Raw genomic sequence first — 14,330 nt, 5'->3', positions numbered from 1 at the left:
CCCAGTAGCTGACTTTGTCACACACACACACACACACAAGCAAACTCCATATGGAGAGTCTTCAGTGCCCATTATCCTTTTTGAAGTAAATTGGTGCTGCTAGGAGCATATGTGTCTCATTGTCATGAAAAACTTTGTTAGTAAAACATTTTATTTTAAGATTCATTTATTATATATAATATATATTTTATATAATATATCTATATCATGCTTCACATGCATGCCAGAAGAGAGCACCGGATCTCATTACAGATGGTTGTGAGCCACCATGTGGTTGCTGGTAACTGATCTCAGAACCTCTGGAAGAGCAGCCAGTGCTCTTAACCTCTGAGCCGTCTCTCCAGCCCGATAAATCCATTTTAAATGTCACATTCTGGAGGTCTTTGAAGTGTTTGAAGATGACATGTCTATCTAAAATGTATCTCTACATGACCTTGAAAACATACCTTACACGATTATGTTTGATAGTTATAACTATTTATTTATTAAAGATTTCTGTCTCTTCCCCTTCACCGCCTCCCATTTCCCTCCCCCTCCCCCAATCAAGTCCCCCTCCCTCATCAGCCCAAAGAGCAATCAGGATTCCCTGCCCTGTGGGAAGTCCAAGGACCACCCACCTCCATCCAGGTCTAGTAAGGTGAGCATCCAAACTGCCTAGGCTCCCCCAAAGCCAGTACGTGCAGTAGGATCAAAAACCCATTGCCATTGTTCTTGAGTTCTCAGTAGTCCTCATTGTCCACTATGTTCAGGGTTTCTTTGTAGCTTTGGGACCTGTCCTGGAACTTGCTTTGTAGACCAAACTGGCCTCAAATTCACAGAGATCTGCCTGCCTCTGATTTTCCCAGTGCTGGGATTAAAGATGTGCACCACCACCACCCAGCCCCATACCCATTTTTTTAAAAGATTTCTTTATTTTGTTGTATGAGTGTTTTGCATGCATATATGTATCTATATCTACCACATATATACCTGGTACCTGAAGAGTACCCTGAAGCTGGAGCTCTGACTAGTTGAGAGCTACCATGTGAGTGTCGGGAATGAAAACCAGGTCCTCCGCAAGAACAAAACATTCTCTTACTCAACTGCCTTCAAAGGATTCTAGAGTCCGCACTTGTCCTCCTGTGTACACAGTGAGTGCTCTTACCACTGACTGACTCTCTAGCCCATCGGTACCATTTTGTTTGTTGAGACAGGATCTCTCTTCATAGCCCTGGCTGTCCTGGAACTCACTCCGTAGACCAGACCGGCCTCAAACTCAAGAGAGATCCTCTTGCCTCCGCCTCCTGAGAAGCTGAGTGCTGGCATTAAAGGCAAGGGCCACCAAAAGTTTAACTGTCCCCACGCTCTCCTTTCCTGGTAACCAAACCTCTTAAACACTAGGCAAAAGTTTTACTGCTGAGCTATATGTCAGACCTTTTCTTTACTTAATTTTGGGACAGGGTCTTGCTAAATTGCCCATCCTGGATCAGAATTTGCTCTACAAGTCAAGCTGGACTTGAACCTGTGATGCTCCCTTTCGGCCTCCTGAGTAGCTGGAGTTATAGGTCTTTTCCATCAGCCTTGGCATTAAATTAACTTTCCTTCTCTGTGTAGCCCTGACTATCCTCGAACTCACCTCTCAGAAATCTGCCTGCCTCTCCTCCTGAGTGCTGGGATTTAGGTTTTGAAGATTTCACTGTCCTCAGTCCCGCTACTCCAGTTGCTTAGCCCTTGCGTATGCCGTCCCGTCTCAGTAGTGTTTGGTGTTTGTGAGCTCTCCTGCTCCCGTCCCTAACACGGATACTTCCTTCAAGGTTAGCTCTGCTGCCGTCTCCTTTGCAGACTGAGCCTTTTGTCCAACAGTGAGCACTGGTAACACTTTCTACCTCACCGTAGGCTCACAGTTGTCATGCTCATACATAGGGTGTTTATAGCGCTAATTAGCCCAGCTGGAATGCTGAATTATAGACCTACTATGACACTCCGAGAAACAATTAAAAAATTTGCTGTTCTTAGGCTCTACCTCGTTAACATCCTGACCCAGCAGATCTGGGGTAAGTCCTGGGAATCTGAAATTTTAAGATGCTCTTAGACTTTCCCTGCCCAGGCGCACTCGCAGTAGGCACCTGTGTGTCACGGCCACTCTCGTCCCGCAAGGATGACGCGACCACCGGAGCTCTTCTCACTGCAGTTTATTCCAGGACCTTTATTCACTCTCTCTTCCTCTCTTCCCCTCTCTCTCCCCGGCAAACCTCTCCCAGCCCTTAAGTAGGCACGGGCTGCCTGCCAATCCCAGATTGCCAGGTGGGCACTGCCCATAGGCCCACGCATATGCAAGCAGCTGATAAACATTGCATGATCATAGCATAGGTCAGACTTTAGCCATAGGACTTGGTTATACATCTCCGTCAGTTGTGATTCCACGCAGCTCGCTACAGTTCCCCCTTTTGTTTTGTAAAGCCATAGGTAAGAGTAGAGGTCTGATCTCTGTTAAAAATGGAACATGTACTAGTGTTTGTCCAGGTGTCATCCACTCAGAGAACACTAGACCTGTCCGGTGCCTTTTTACAGAGGTGGGAGCTAGACACCAACCCACATGCAATCAGACTTGCTCTTCTTGAGGCTGATGTATGCTAACCTCAAGTGCAGTGACAAGCCTCGCATCCTGTGCTCAAATATAGATAACCAAGCTTGAGGGGACTGTCCTGCTTCAATGACCGTGAAGGCCTGAATGATCATAACTGCATTGCGATGCTGTGAAACCCTTCTGTGGCAAATGCACCACAGGCATACCAGGGAGGCAAGCACCATTAAGCCTGTATCCCGCCCACTCCTTCAGATGATCCATGGAGTGATCCAGGAAGATATAGTTCTTCTGCCAGGCTGGTATCCATGCGTGTGGAGTTCACAGTCACCATCGCCACCCGCAACTTTTCCAGTTGTTGTTCGAATTCACCAGACCAATTACCTAAAAGATAGCTAGATTCTTTAAATTTTTCATATCACACACACAGCCCCGGATGGATAGAAATGTCTGTTCTCCCTTCTACCGGCGAGAGCGGAAAACCCGCTTTTTGTCGCGGATCCCCAATCTTTACCTTGAGGATTATTTGGTTCACCTCCGTAGAGCAAGTTCTGGGCTCTACGGAGAGAGGTTTGGAGGTTCCCCGTACGGGCCACCAACTGTCACGGCCACCCTCGTCCCGCAAGGAATGACGCGACCACCAGAGCTCTTCTCACTGCAGTTTATTCCAGGACCTTTATTCACTCTCTCTCTCTCTTCCTCTCTTCCCCTCCCTCTCCGTTGACCTCTCTCCTTTTTCCTGTCTCCCAGCCCTTAAGTAGGCATGGGCTGCCAATCCCGGATTGCCAGGTGGGCACTGACCATAGGTTCACGCATATGCAAGCAGCTGATAATCATTGCGTGATCATAGCATAGGTCAGACTTTAGCCATAGGACTTGATTATACATCTCCGTCAGTTGTGATTCCACGCAGCTCGCTACACCTGTGACTAGCTTGGAAATCACTGGGTGAATTTGGATTGCAAGCTTGTGCCACTGTGCCTCTTTTTGAGACAAGGCTCACCACAAATCCCCCAGCCTAGACTTGGATTCAAGGTAATCCTCCTGCTTCTGCCTCCTGGATATTGAGCATACATTTGTGTGTCTCCAAGCCCAAGCTTCCGATTGTTTCCCCTGTGTTAGATATAGGAAGCCTCGGTCCGTCTGCCCCACTGTGTTAGTTCCTGAGTCTTGCTTCTTTGGCACTATTCCATTTGGGAGTGTATTTATCGTGTGTAAATCTCATCATAACCCTTTTCACTTTGCTCTCCTTTGGCGATTAGCATAATAGACCACAGTGGATTCCGAAGTATGAGCCTTTAATTTGTGTATTTCTAGTAGAGGCTGTGCTGCAAAGGACGTTTCTAGGAGATACTCTAAATGGAAGTGCATGAAGTAGCTTGCTATGGGCTGGTAGGAAATAAAGCACCGCCCTAAAACCAAAACAAACCTGAGGCTAAAAATAAGTAGCATTGACGCAGTCTCTGGGAGTGCTTGTCTTGCGTTTCATTACAGTAGAAAAAAAGAAGATCAACTAACACCAGTCCTTATGTGATGTGCATTGTTGCTGACAATAAAGAAAAAGGTCAAATTTGTCCTATAGAAAAGTTGCCATCTTTGCCATTGGTGGTGGTAGGCGTAGATGTACCGTCTGTCAGCAGTCCGTTAGCATGGTTGGAAGCTGTGAAAGCCCGTCAGATGCCTCTGTAGCAGCAATGGCAGTCCCATGGTTCCTGCACCACATGCTCCCTCCTGCTCTGGTACCACAGTGCCTGCTGAAGGCGTGCTGAGCTGAGTGCTGCTGCCCAGTTGATGACCGAATTCTCCACTTGTTTTCAGGGCTACGGGGATCTCTCTAGCTTACTAAGTTGGTGTTCAGATAGATGCCACAGGAGTTTTAAACCTGTGCATGCACCAACACGTTCATTTTCACTTCCTCTGTCTTATATGAACTTCCTTGTGATGAGTTTCCACCTTTTTCTCTACACTTCCAGGTCGGATGCCGATGACGTGGAGAGCAGGAGCTCCAGGGTGACCCAACTTTGCACTTATTTTCAGCAGAAATACAAGCACCTCTGCCGCCTGGAGCGGGCAGAGTCTCGACAAAAGAAATGCCGGCACACTTTGAGAAAAGCGCTGCTGCAGGCAGCCAGCAAAGAGCCCGAGTGCACTGGCCAGTTGATCCAAGAACTGCGGAGAGCTGCCTGCGGTCGAGCCAGGTTAGAGCCTCAGTTCCCAGCTTCCGTGCTTCCCAGGCCTTGTCCTTCTGTTTCCTTTTATATAAGCTCTGAGGAATTGTTTAAGGCTAGGTGAGGCGAACATCTAAGTCCCACGTAATTGAGCACTGTGTCTGGTTTTCTCTCGGGGTAGCAGGACTGCAATCCTTGGCCGGCAGTGAAGTGAAGCATTGACTGTTTCTTTTCTTCCTGGAGTTGCATTAGAATTTATTCATTGAAGATATGTGAGAATGTTATTTCTCTTGCAAACAACTTTTTGAACCAGTGTTATCCAGTCTAGCTTCAAAACCTGGATCCTCCTGTCTCAGCCTCCTGAGTGTTGGGATGTAGCAGATACCACTTCATCTGGCTGAGAACATTGGCTGTCTTATAAACAAAACGAAATTGAACACTTAACATTTTTCCTGTTATTCAAAGACATAATTATAGTTTTTTAAAAAAATTATATATTTTTAACCATAAAGGTAAACAGTATTTTCATTTTATAATAAAAATATATTTTTCTCGTGTTAGTTATGCCTTTTCCTTTTAAATAGTTTCTTTTAATGTATATATTACCTTATATATTCACATAGTTAAGTAGTATATATTACCTTATATATTCACATAGTTAAGTATGTTTCTTTGTTTATTTGTTTATTGAGACAGGCTCTCACTATACACTTAGGCTGGCCTTGAATTTATGCTCTTTCTCGGTCTTCTAGGTATTGAGATTTCAGGCCTGTGCCATTGTGTCCAGAGAAATAGGGATTTTACTGAATGTGTAATATAAATATCTGCCGTTAGACATTCTCAGTTTTATGTATTTAAGATAAAATTGACCTGTATTGTTGAAAAGTTATTTTTTTAATCTGGTATGGTGTCATACACTTGGAATTTCAGCACTGTGTAGGCTGAGACAAGAAGGTCCTGAGTTCAAGTTCAGCATCAGCTCTGTGGGATTCAGACCACATAAACAAACAAAAGAAAAATCACACAAAGCAAAAAGATCTGTGTCCAGTTTTTCCCTTTAAAAGTATATCATGCCCACTGTCCTACATTGTCAAAGATTCATTTGGAAATATGGTTTTATAGTACTTGCATAATTTGTTAAATAAAAGTCTGCATATTAGAAATCAGTTTTATGAAAAAATTGTAATAAAAATCAGCTAAATACCTTTTAAGAGTAGTTTATATGCCAAGTGGTAATGACATACACCTTTAATACCAGCACTTGGGAGGCAAAGACTGGTGGATCTCTGAGTTCAAGGCCAGCCTGACCTACAGAGTGAGTTTCAGTACAGCTAGGATTACACAGAGAAACCCTATCTCAAAAACCAAAAAAGCAAAAATGTTATTTTTAACCCCAAAAAAGGTAGATTAAATTTTCTGATCTTATTTATACATAATTCTCAAATATAAATATGTGTGTGTGTGTATGTATGTATTGTGGTTATAATTGTTTTTAGTTTTATCTGAAATACGCATTTAAAACATTGAATTGAGTTAAACATCTTGCTTTAAGGAAATGTCTATTTTCCTTTTCTTCTGTTGGGGGACAGTCTTGTCATGTAGCCTTGGCTGGCTTGGAGCTTGATGTGTCGAGCAGTCTGGCCTTAAGCTTACGGAAATCATCTCACTTCCGAGCACCGGAGCTGCAGGCTTGTGCCCCTGCTGCTTACCGGCTAGGGCACTGCTTCCGAAATTTAGATATGTAGCTCCTCACTGATTTAAAGAAAGGCTTAGTCTTTTTAGTTTGTATAATTCCAGAAGATACCTTTAAGTGCATATGTGTTGGAAAAAGTAAGTTTACATAAGGAAAATATGTCACTCATTGGACTATTGGGTGTTTAAAAGTATTAGTGTATGCACTCTTAATTAAGTCTCCTGCTGTAGACAGTCATTTCCGTGGTGTATGTAGTTCTGAGAGCTCCAGCTGGTGAGCCGAGGAGCAGGATGTCACACGCACAGGTCTGTTCTCTCCGGGGAGACTGTTTGCTACTTCAGCGTTCGTAAAATAATGGTGTCTAACACTTAGGACCAAAACAGTCAGTGAAGTTCTGTCTCCAGCAGAAAGCGATTTCTGTACGTAGGCATTGTATACCTCAGTCCTAATACATGGTAATAATCTTGTCAAAGGTGTGGGGGTCTAAAAATTGAGTTTGGGGCAATTTGATCGTGTGGAAAACTGAATTTATGACTTTTTTCTTTTTGGTGGTTCTGTGAGTTTAATCCACGTATGACAATGCAGTAGTTTTCAGAACACCTCCTAAACCAACTTTAGTGATTTTTTTTTAATGAATGATAAGTGTTATTAAATGATAAAATACCAAGTTGGACTGCTGGGCGATGTGGCTCAGTGGTTGAGTGATTGACCAGGATGCATGAGGTTCTGAGTTCAGTTCCCAGTACGGGTAAACAAACCAGCAAACAGCTTTTAAACTGACTCGGTGTCATTTGGCATTGATCATGCCACCTATGATTAATGAAGCAGTAGTAATTCTCTTTGCTTTTTTAGTGCTATTTGGATGACACCGTTATTTAATAACTTGTCTGTAGAGTTTGGGTTTGTGAGAGATTGAGTCATGTGCCCGCAAGCCTATGATGAGAGAGAGAGAGAGAGAGAGAGAGAGAGAGAGAGAGAGAGAGAGAGAGAGAGAGAGAGAGAGAGAAGCTTGTAATCCTAGAATTTAGGATGTAGGCCTCAGGAATTCATGGTCATTCTTAGCTACTTAATGAACTTGAACTTAAAAGCAGCCTAGACTACATGAGACCCCCGAAAATAAAGAAAAAATGAGGAACTATATTGCACATTAGGCTTGGTAGATAGCTTAGATTATTTAAGTGTTTAGAGAAATTATCTATTTTATATTGAGTACCATGTTATATAAAAATCTAGACCAAGCAGCTTGGATTATATAGCTTAGCTGCTAATATGAATAGCTGCTAATATGCCTTCCTTATGAAAAATTAGTACATTGTTTTTACAGGCTGAAGTTAATAGTGTAGCTGTCTTTAGGGGCAGTGTAAAAATATTGTGAGTATGAGCTGAAGGTGTGGATGGTCATTGACCATTTGTCTGCGTGCATGTGGTCTTAGTACCAGTCCCAGCACCGCTGAAAAGAAACTGAATATTCGGGGCTGGAGAGATGGCTCAGTGGTTAAGAGCATTGCTTGCTCTTCCAAAGGTCCTGAGTTCAATATCCGGCAACCACATGGTGGCTCACAACCATCTGTAATGAGGTCTAGTGCCCTCTTCTGGCCTGCAGACATACACACAGACAGAATATTGTATAAATAAATAAGTAAATAAATAAATATTTAAAAAAAAGAAACTGAATATTCTTTTTTTTTTTTTTTTGGTTTTTCGAGACAGGGTTTCTCTGTGGCTTTGGAGCCTGTCCTGGAACTAGCTCTGTAGACCAGGCTGGTCTCGAACTCACAGAGATCCGCCAGCCTCTGCCTCCCGAGTACTGGGATTAAAGGCGTGCGCCGCCATCGCCCGGCTGAATATTCTTCTTATTTGTTTGTTTTGAGACAGGGTCTTACTATGTAGCCTTGGCTGGTCTGGAATTCTTGATGTAGACCAGACTGGCCTCAAATTTACAGAGAATCTCCTGCCTCTACCTCCTGACTGTGGGGATTAAAAGCCCATGCCACCCATCCCAGCAAGATATTTAATATTCCCATGATTTCCTTTTCTACCTTTGTGAGGTCTTTTTCTGTTTTTAAGTTGTGTGTGTGTGTGTGTGTCTTTATGTGCTCATGTGTGTCTGTAAGCTGAAGATGCCAGTTCTGTCCTTTTACCATGTGTGTTTTGGGGATAGAACTCAGCAGATTTTGCAGATTTGGTGAAAGCATGTTTACCTACTAAGCCATCTTGCTGGTGCTTACAATTCTTCCTTTGTTTTTTGAGAGACCCTCATAGCCAAGGCTCCTCCAGTGCTCCCAGCGCCTTCCCAGTGCTGCTCTTGTGGGCTTGTGCCAGAGCGCCTGGCTTATGTAGTGCTGATGACTGAATGGAGGGCCTGCTGCAGACATTGCCTCCTGATAGAGTATGCCAAGTGATCAAAGTCAAGATAGCGTTTAAATATGAAGCATGGAGTTACAAATGTAGCAAGCTTTTGGATAGGTTCCAAGTAAGCACATTTTGAAGGATGTATATGTAGCTTAACCATACCTGCATGTTCATGTTCCCTCTCCCAGTTAGGTGCTCAGGCGCCTTTGTAGACTTACTGTGTTCTGGCACTAGGTGGCCCAGTGGTCGTGATGACAGTAGAGACTGAAAACCAGCTCAGTGGATTACTGTGCGCCCTGTCTCCACGGGTGTTACAGGTGTGTCCCATCTCTCTACTCACGGCAGCCCTGGCAGCTAATGGTGCCTTTGGTCTCTGCTTCGATGAGGCTTAGGAGAATCTGTGTAAGATGCCACGTAGTGAAGAGGCTCTGTCTGCTTCATGGTCTTTACTCAGTGACAAGAGAAAACCCATGAGTTGAGCATAGTGGTTTATGCTGTGATGTGATTTATATACTGGGGAATCTGAAGCAGCATTGCTGTGAGTTTGAGACCAGTCTGCTGTACAGCTCCTTTTATGTTAGCCCGAGCTACATAAAGAGACCCTGTCTCCAAAGAAACCAAAAACATAAAAATAAAAATCAACCAAACCAAAAAACTAAGGGAGAGTGTCTAGGTCATATATATAATCCTAGCACTCAGGAGGTGAAGGCAGAAAGCCTGTCTCAGAAAACAAGATAAAACCAAACAACCAGATAGGTGTATTTGAAAACCGCTGTGATGTAGCTGTTTGCCTTGAATGTTAGTGGGTCAGCTAAATAACACATTTGATAACTGAAATACCTGCTTTCTTTAATTCATTACTTGTATTTAATGACTATGCATAGTAAAGATAGTTACAGTACGGGTGTTGCAGAAACATAGTGTTGAATGTTTATCCTGGGGGCCAAAGGAGATGGGCAATGGGTAAAGGTGCTTGCCATCCAGGTTACTGACTTGTCTTTGATCCCCAGAACCTACGTGGTAGAGAGACCCAACTCCCTGGAGTTGTCCTCTGACCTCTACAGCTTTGCCGTGGCTTGTGCTTGTTCATGCACACACATATACATAACAAGATAAACGTTTAAAAGAAAAAAGTTACCCTGGATTCTTAGAGCACTTAAAATGAATTTTGCATTTTTTCCTTCTTTAGTTGCAGCCAGACCAAGTTGAAGGAGGTGGAGCCAGCAGCGTGCAGCGGAACAGTGAAGGGTGAACAGTGCTCTAACAAGGCCCTTCCCTTCACCAGACATTGTTTCCAGCGTATCCTTTTTAACTACATGAAGCAGGCATTGGCATTACTAACTCCTTTGGGGCTATGTGCTTTTTAGTTTAGTTTAGTTTTGTTTGTGAACTCATTCTTAGAACAGGCTGGCCTGGAACTCACAGAGATCTCTCTGCCTTTGCCATCCCCGCCCCCATTAAAGGTGTGCACCACCACTGCCTTGCTTGGGGCTTTGTGCTTTCAACCCTGTGGTTTGGGAGTTGAAGTCGAGTCTTCCCCGGGCTGGACAGCTGCTCCCCGACAGTTCTTCATTTTACAGTCAAGTGAGTGCTCCCTGCCGTGCTTCTCTGGAATGTGGGGATGTGGTTTCACCGTGTAGCTGAGGTTCGCCTCAAATGCAGGAGTCTCCTGCCTCAGTGTCGTCACTGTTGAGATTCCAGGTGTCCACAACAACCCTGTCTGGCAGAAAACAAAACAAACAAACAAAAAACCCTTGTGAAATAAAAGCTATTCCACATTTAAAATAATTTCTCGTTTTCATATAGTCCTGAACAATTTTCTGGTTCTGTCATTGTGCCTACTCTTTAAATTTGTCGATCCTTCGGCGTCTTTTCATTCCACTGTTTGGAAAGGCAAGACTCATAAGTGCACAGACTTGAGCTCTTTCTTTGTCTCCCAGAAGGAGGGACTGGGGTCTGTGCTAGAGTTGAGAGGTCTGCCTTCTAAGCAGAGAAGCAAAGCAGGTTCTGCTGTTGAAGGATTTCTTATTACAATGGAATGGAATGCTGGGCCTTTAGGGGCATTCACCCTGAAACTATAATGATTGTTGATGGAAAGTCAAATCATTTCTTTTATTTGTTTTTCAAGACAGGGTTTCTCTGTGTAGTTCTAGCTATCCTGGAACTCACTCTGTGGACCAGGCTGGCCTCAAACTGAGGCTCTGCCTCCTAAGTGCTGAGATTAAGGGCATGCACCTGGCACTTTATTTTATTTATTTATTTATTTATCTGCTTATCTATCTATCTATCTATCTATCTATCTATCATCTATCTCTATCTAGCTCTCTGTCTCCATCCATCCACCCACCCACCCACCCACCCATCCATCCACCCACCCACCCACCCACCCATCCATCCACCCACCCACCCACCCACCCATCCATCCACCCACCCACCCACCCACCCACCCATCCATCCATCCACCCACCCACCCACCCACCCATCCATCCATCCATCCACCCACCCATCCATCCACCCATCCATCCACCCATCCATCCATCCATCCACCCATCCATCCACCCATCCATCCACCCATCCATCCATCCACCCATCCATCCATCCATCCACCCACCCACCCATCCATCCACCCATCCATCCACCCACCCATCCATCCACCCATCCATCCACCCATCCATCCATCCACCCACCCATCCATCCATCCACCCACCCACCCATCCATCCACCCATCCATCCACCCACCCATCCATCCACCCATCCATCCACCCATCCATCCATCCACCCATCCATCCATCCACCCATCCATCCACCCATCCATCCATCCATCCACCCATCCATCCACCCATCCATCCATCATCTATGGACAGGGTTTCCGTAGCCCCAGTTGCCCTTGAACTCACAGTGTAACTCACATTCTTTCTTCTCACCTTTATGTGTGTTCTGTGGATTGAACTGAGGACGTCAGTCTTGCAGAGAAACTCCCTTAACCCACTGAGCCATATCACTTGGTCAGTACTCTATTGGTCATTAAATATTTTTATTAAATATTTAAAACTGAGTAGCACTTAAAATGCTTATTTTTGCTTTCTTCAGACAGGGTCTTGCTATCTATCCCTGATTGCCGGTGAACTTGTGGTGGTCATTTCTTGACCTGAGTGCTGGTGTCACAGTCTTGTGTCATCACACCCAGCTGAAAGTATGCCATACTAGCAACTGCTCTAATCTGCAATCTTCCTTTTGTATTTATGCATCTGAGATACCATTAATTAGGTTATAGCCCCGCCATGTCACTATGTAACTAAGCCTGACTGGCCTGAGTTTGATTCGCTTCCCCAGATACTGGGATTACTCATGTGTAATGATGTCCCTGGATGTTCCTTGTAGTTCTAGAGGACCCGATTTCAGTTCCCAGAACCCACATGGTAGCTTAGAACCATCCATTCCAGTGTGGTTGGCATACAAACATTCAATCAAAACACTCATACATAAGTAAAATAAAATAAAATACCTAAGAAAATTAAGTGTTGCTTTCGGAACAGTCTTTTTAGTGGGGATTTTAGGAGTGTGTTAACAAGAAAATGATCTTGTTCATTCAAGTTACAGAAATTAGTTCAGAATGGCCATAAAGGAGACTTGCCTGAGAACCTGCTAGCTAAGTAGACTCCCTCAGAAGAGTCAGTTAATAAATAAATAATGATGATATCGTCACTATTATCATTTTCCCGTCAGTGCTTGAATGAGAACATTAACTTTAGAGTAGCAGGTTGAACGGTGTGCGGTGCTTTCCCTGACTGCGAACCCAGACATCCTCTTGAACCGCTCCCAGCAGCTCTTCTCCAGCTGCACCGCCAGGTTTGCAGACGGACAGCAATGCTCTGTGCCGGTGTTGGACATCACACACCAGACGCCCCTGTGCGAAGAACACGCCAAAAAAATGGTAAGTTCTGCAGTCACTACTGAGAGATACGTGTGATAATGATATCATTAAGGAAGTACTATAAAAGCAGCGATTTTTTTTTTTTACTCTGTGCTGTGTTGCCATTGACTAAAAAATTTCAAAATGTTGTATTTTGAATTTGAGGCCCTTTTTATAACGAAACCAAACCCCTACAGTTTGAGGGGATACTTAGTAAAGTTTGAATGTCTCTAATTCAAAAACCCCAAGTCTTAAGATTCTAATAAGACATATCACACCCCAAAAATACAGGTTTTGGAGCCTTCCAGATTGTGGTTTTAAGATTTCTAGAGGAAAGATTCCAATATGCAAATTCCACACAAATATTCAAAAAACTCAAACCACTCGTGGTCCCTCAATGCTTCAAATGAAGAACACTAACCCTGTAATTACTCAAATAAAATAGTAAAGATAGATTTTCTGATACAAAGCAAATTTTTTGAGCTCTGTCTTTGCCTTCAGTTTTTCTTTTTCATATGCAGTTCTGGGAATGACCTAGATGGTTTGTAAAAATTCAGGCAAAATACCAAGCTTTTTGATAATTTTGTTGAACTTAATTATTGTTTTTGTTAATGCTGGCATCATGAATCCTAATTAATTTAGAATAATTTGGAGGAGGGAAACATTTGAATTAGTCAAATATTTGAATTATGAAATTGCTTACAATGGTTTGTTTTGGAGTGAAGTGGCTTAGTAGTTGCATACTTGCCTGTCAGGAACTAGAGAAAACAAGCCGCTCAAGGAGGAGCTGCCTTGTGCCCTCCCACAAGCTGTTTTGAGGTGCTGTGCCGGGTACCAGCTGTACCACATGGCTGAGGAAGGCCTTGTGTTCTCTGCAGTTTCATGGGTGCTTCAGTACCATGGACTAGGCGGTGGGTTTATGGTTCTGGCTTTGTTATTAATAGTATAGTTAGGCGGTGAAGCCACCTTCCTGATCTGTCCCCTTGCTAGCAAATTGTTGGGTTTAGTTCCTTGTTTTGAGAAATTTGAGTATTAAACTTCATATAGAAATATTAAGCTCATTTCCCTAGTTAATTAAAATATATTTAAAGTATGGGCTTTTGTTTGGTTTGGTTTTTTGTTTTTATATGTGAAATGGTCCTACCTGTCCTGGTACTCACTCTGTAGACCAGGCTGGCCTTGAACTCAGAGATCCACCTGCCTCTGCCTCCCTAAAGGTGCCTGGCTAAGTGTGGGCGCTTTTTCTTAGTTGATTCAGACTTTATGTGAATGAAGGGTGTTTTTGTGGTGTGTGTGTGTTTCTTCTGTTTTTTTTAGCCAGGGTCTCTGTACTCAAACCAACCCCGAATTCAAGAATTATGTGCCTCAGCCACCTGAGCACTAAGATTACAAGTGTGAGACCTGCCACACCCAGCTCCCTGTATGCTTTTGAGTGTGTATATGCCTGTTCATGGGTGTATGCACTTGCATGTGTAGGTGCCAGATTGATGATGGGTGTCTCTGTCCTTTTCACCCTTATCTTTTGAGATAGCTTCTCTTACTGAGCCTGGAGCTCACTGATTGGCTTAACTGGCTGGCTGCCTGGCCAACTCCAGAGATGAGTGTGTCTCTGCCTCCCCAGTGCTAGGATTAGAGATGCCT

At 43.8% G+C, this 14,330-nt stretch overlaps 1 protein-coding gene across 7 annotated transcripts in view; it reads left to right on the top strand.

The window, feature by feature from the left end:
• Ino80d (INO80 complex subunit D) overlaps positions 1-14,330 on the top strand; it is a 73,106-nt gene that overhangs the window by 36,626 nt on the left and 22,150 nt on the right. For all 7 annotated transcript variants that reach the window (XM_075951855.1, XM_075951859.1, XM_075951858.1 and 4 more), the window contains 3 exons: positions 4,537-4,761; positions 9,966-10,075; positions 12,577-12,710. In XM_075951855.1, the coding sequence (XP_075807970.1) occupies positions 4,537-4,761; positions 9,966-10,075; positions 12,577-12,710 (469 nt within the window). The remainder of the gene's footprint in view (positions 1-4,536; positions 4,762-9,965; positions 10,076-12,576; positions 12,711-14,330) is intronic.

Source organism: Microtus pennsylvanicus, chromosome 17 (genome assembly GCF_037038515.1).
Source record: "Microtus pennsylvanicus isolate mMicPen1 chromosome 17, mMicPen1.hap1, whole genome shotgun sequence".
Lineage (NCBI taxonomy): Eukaryota > Metazoa > Chordata > Mammalia > Rodentia > Cricetidae > Microtus > Microtus pennsylvanicus.
Note: the sequence above shows the minus strand (reverse complement) of the source record. Positions and strands in the feature narration are given on the sequence as shown.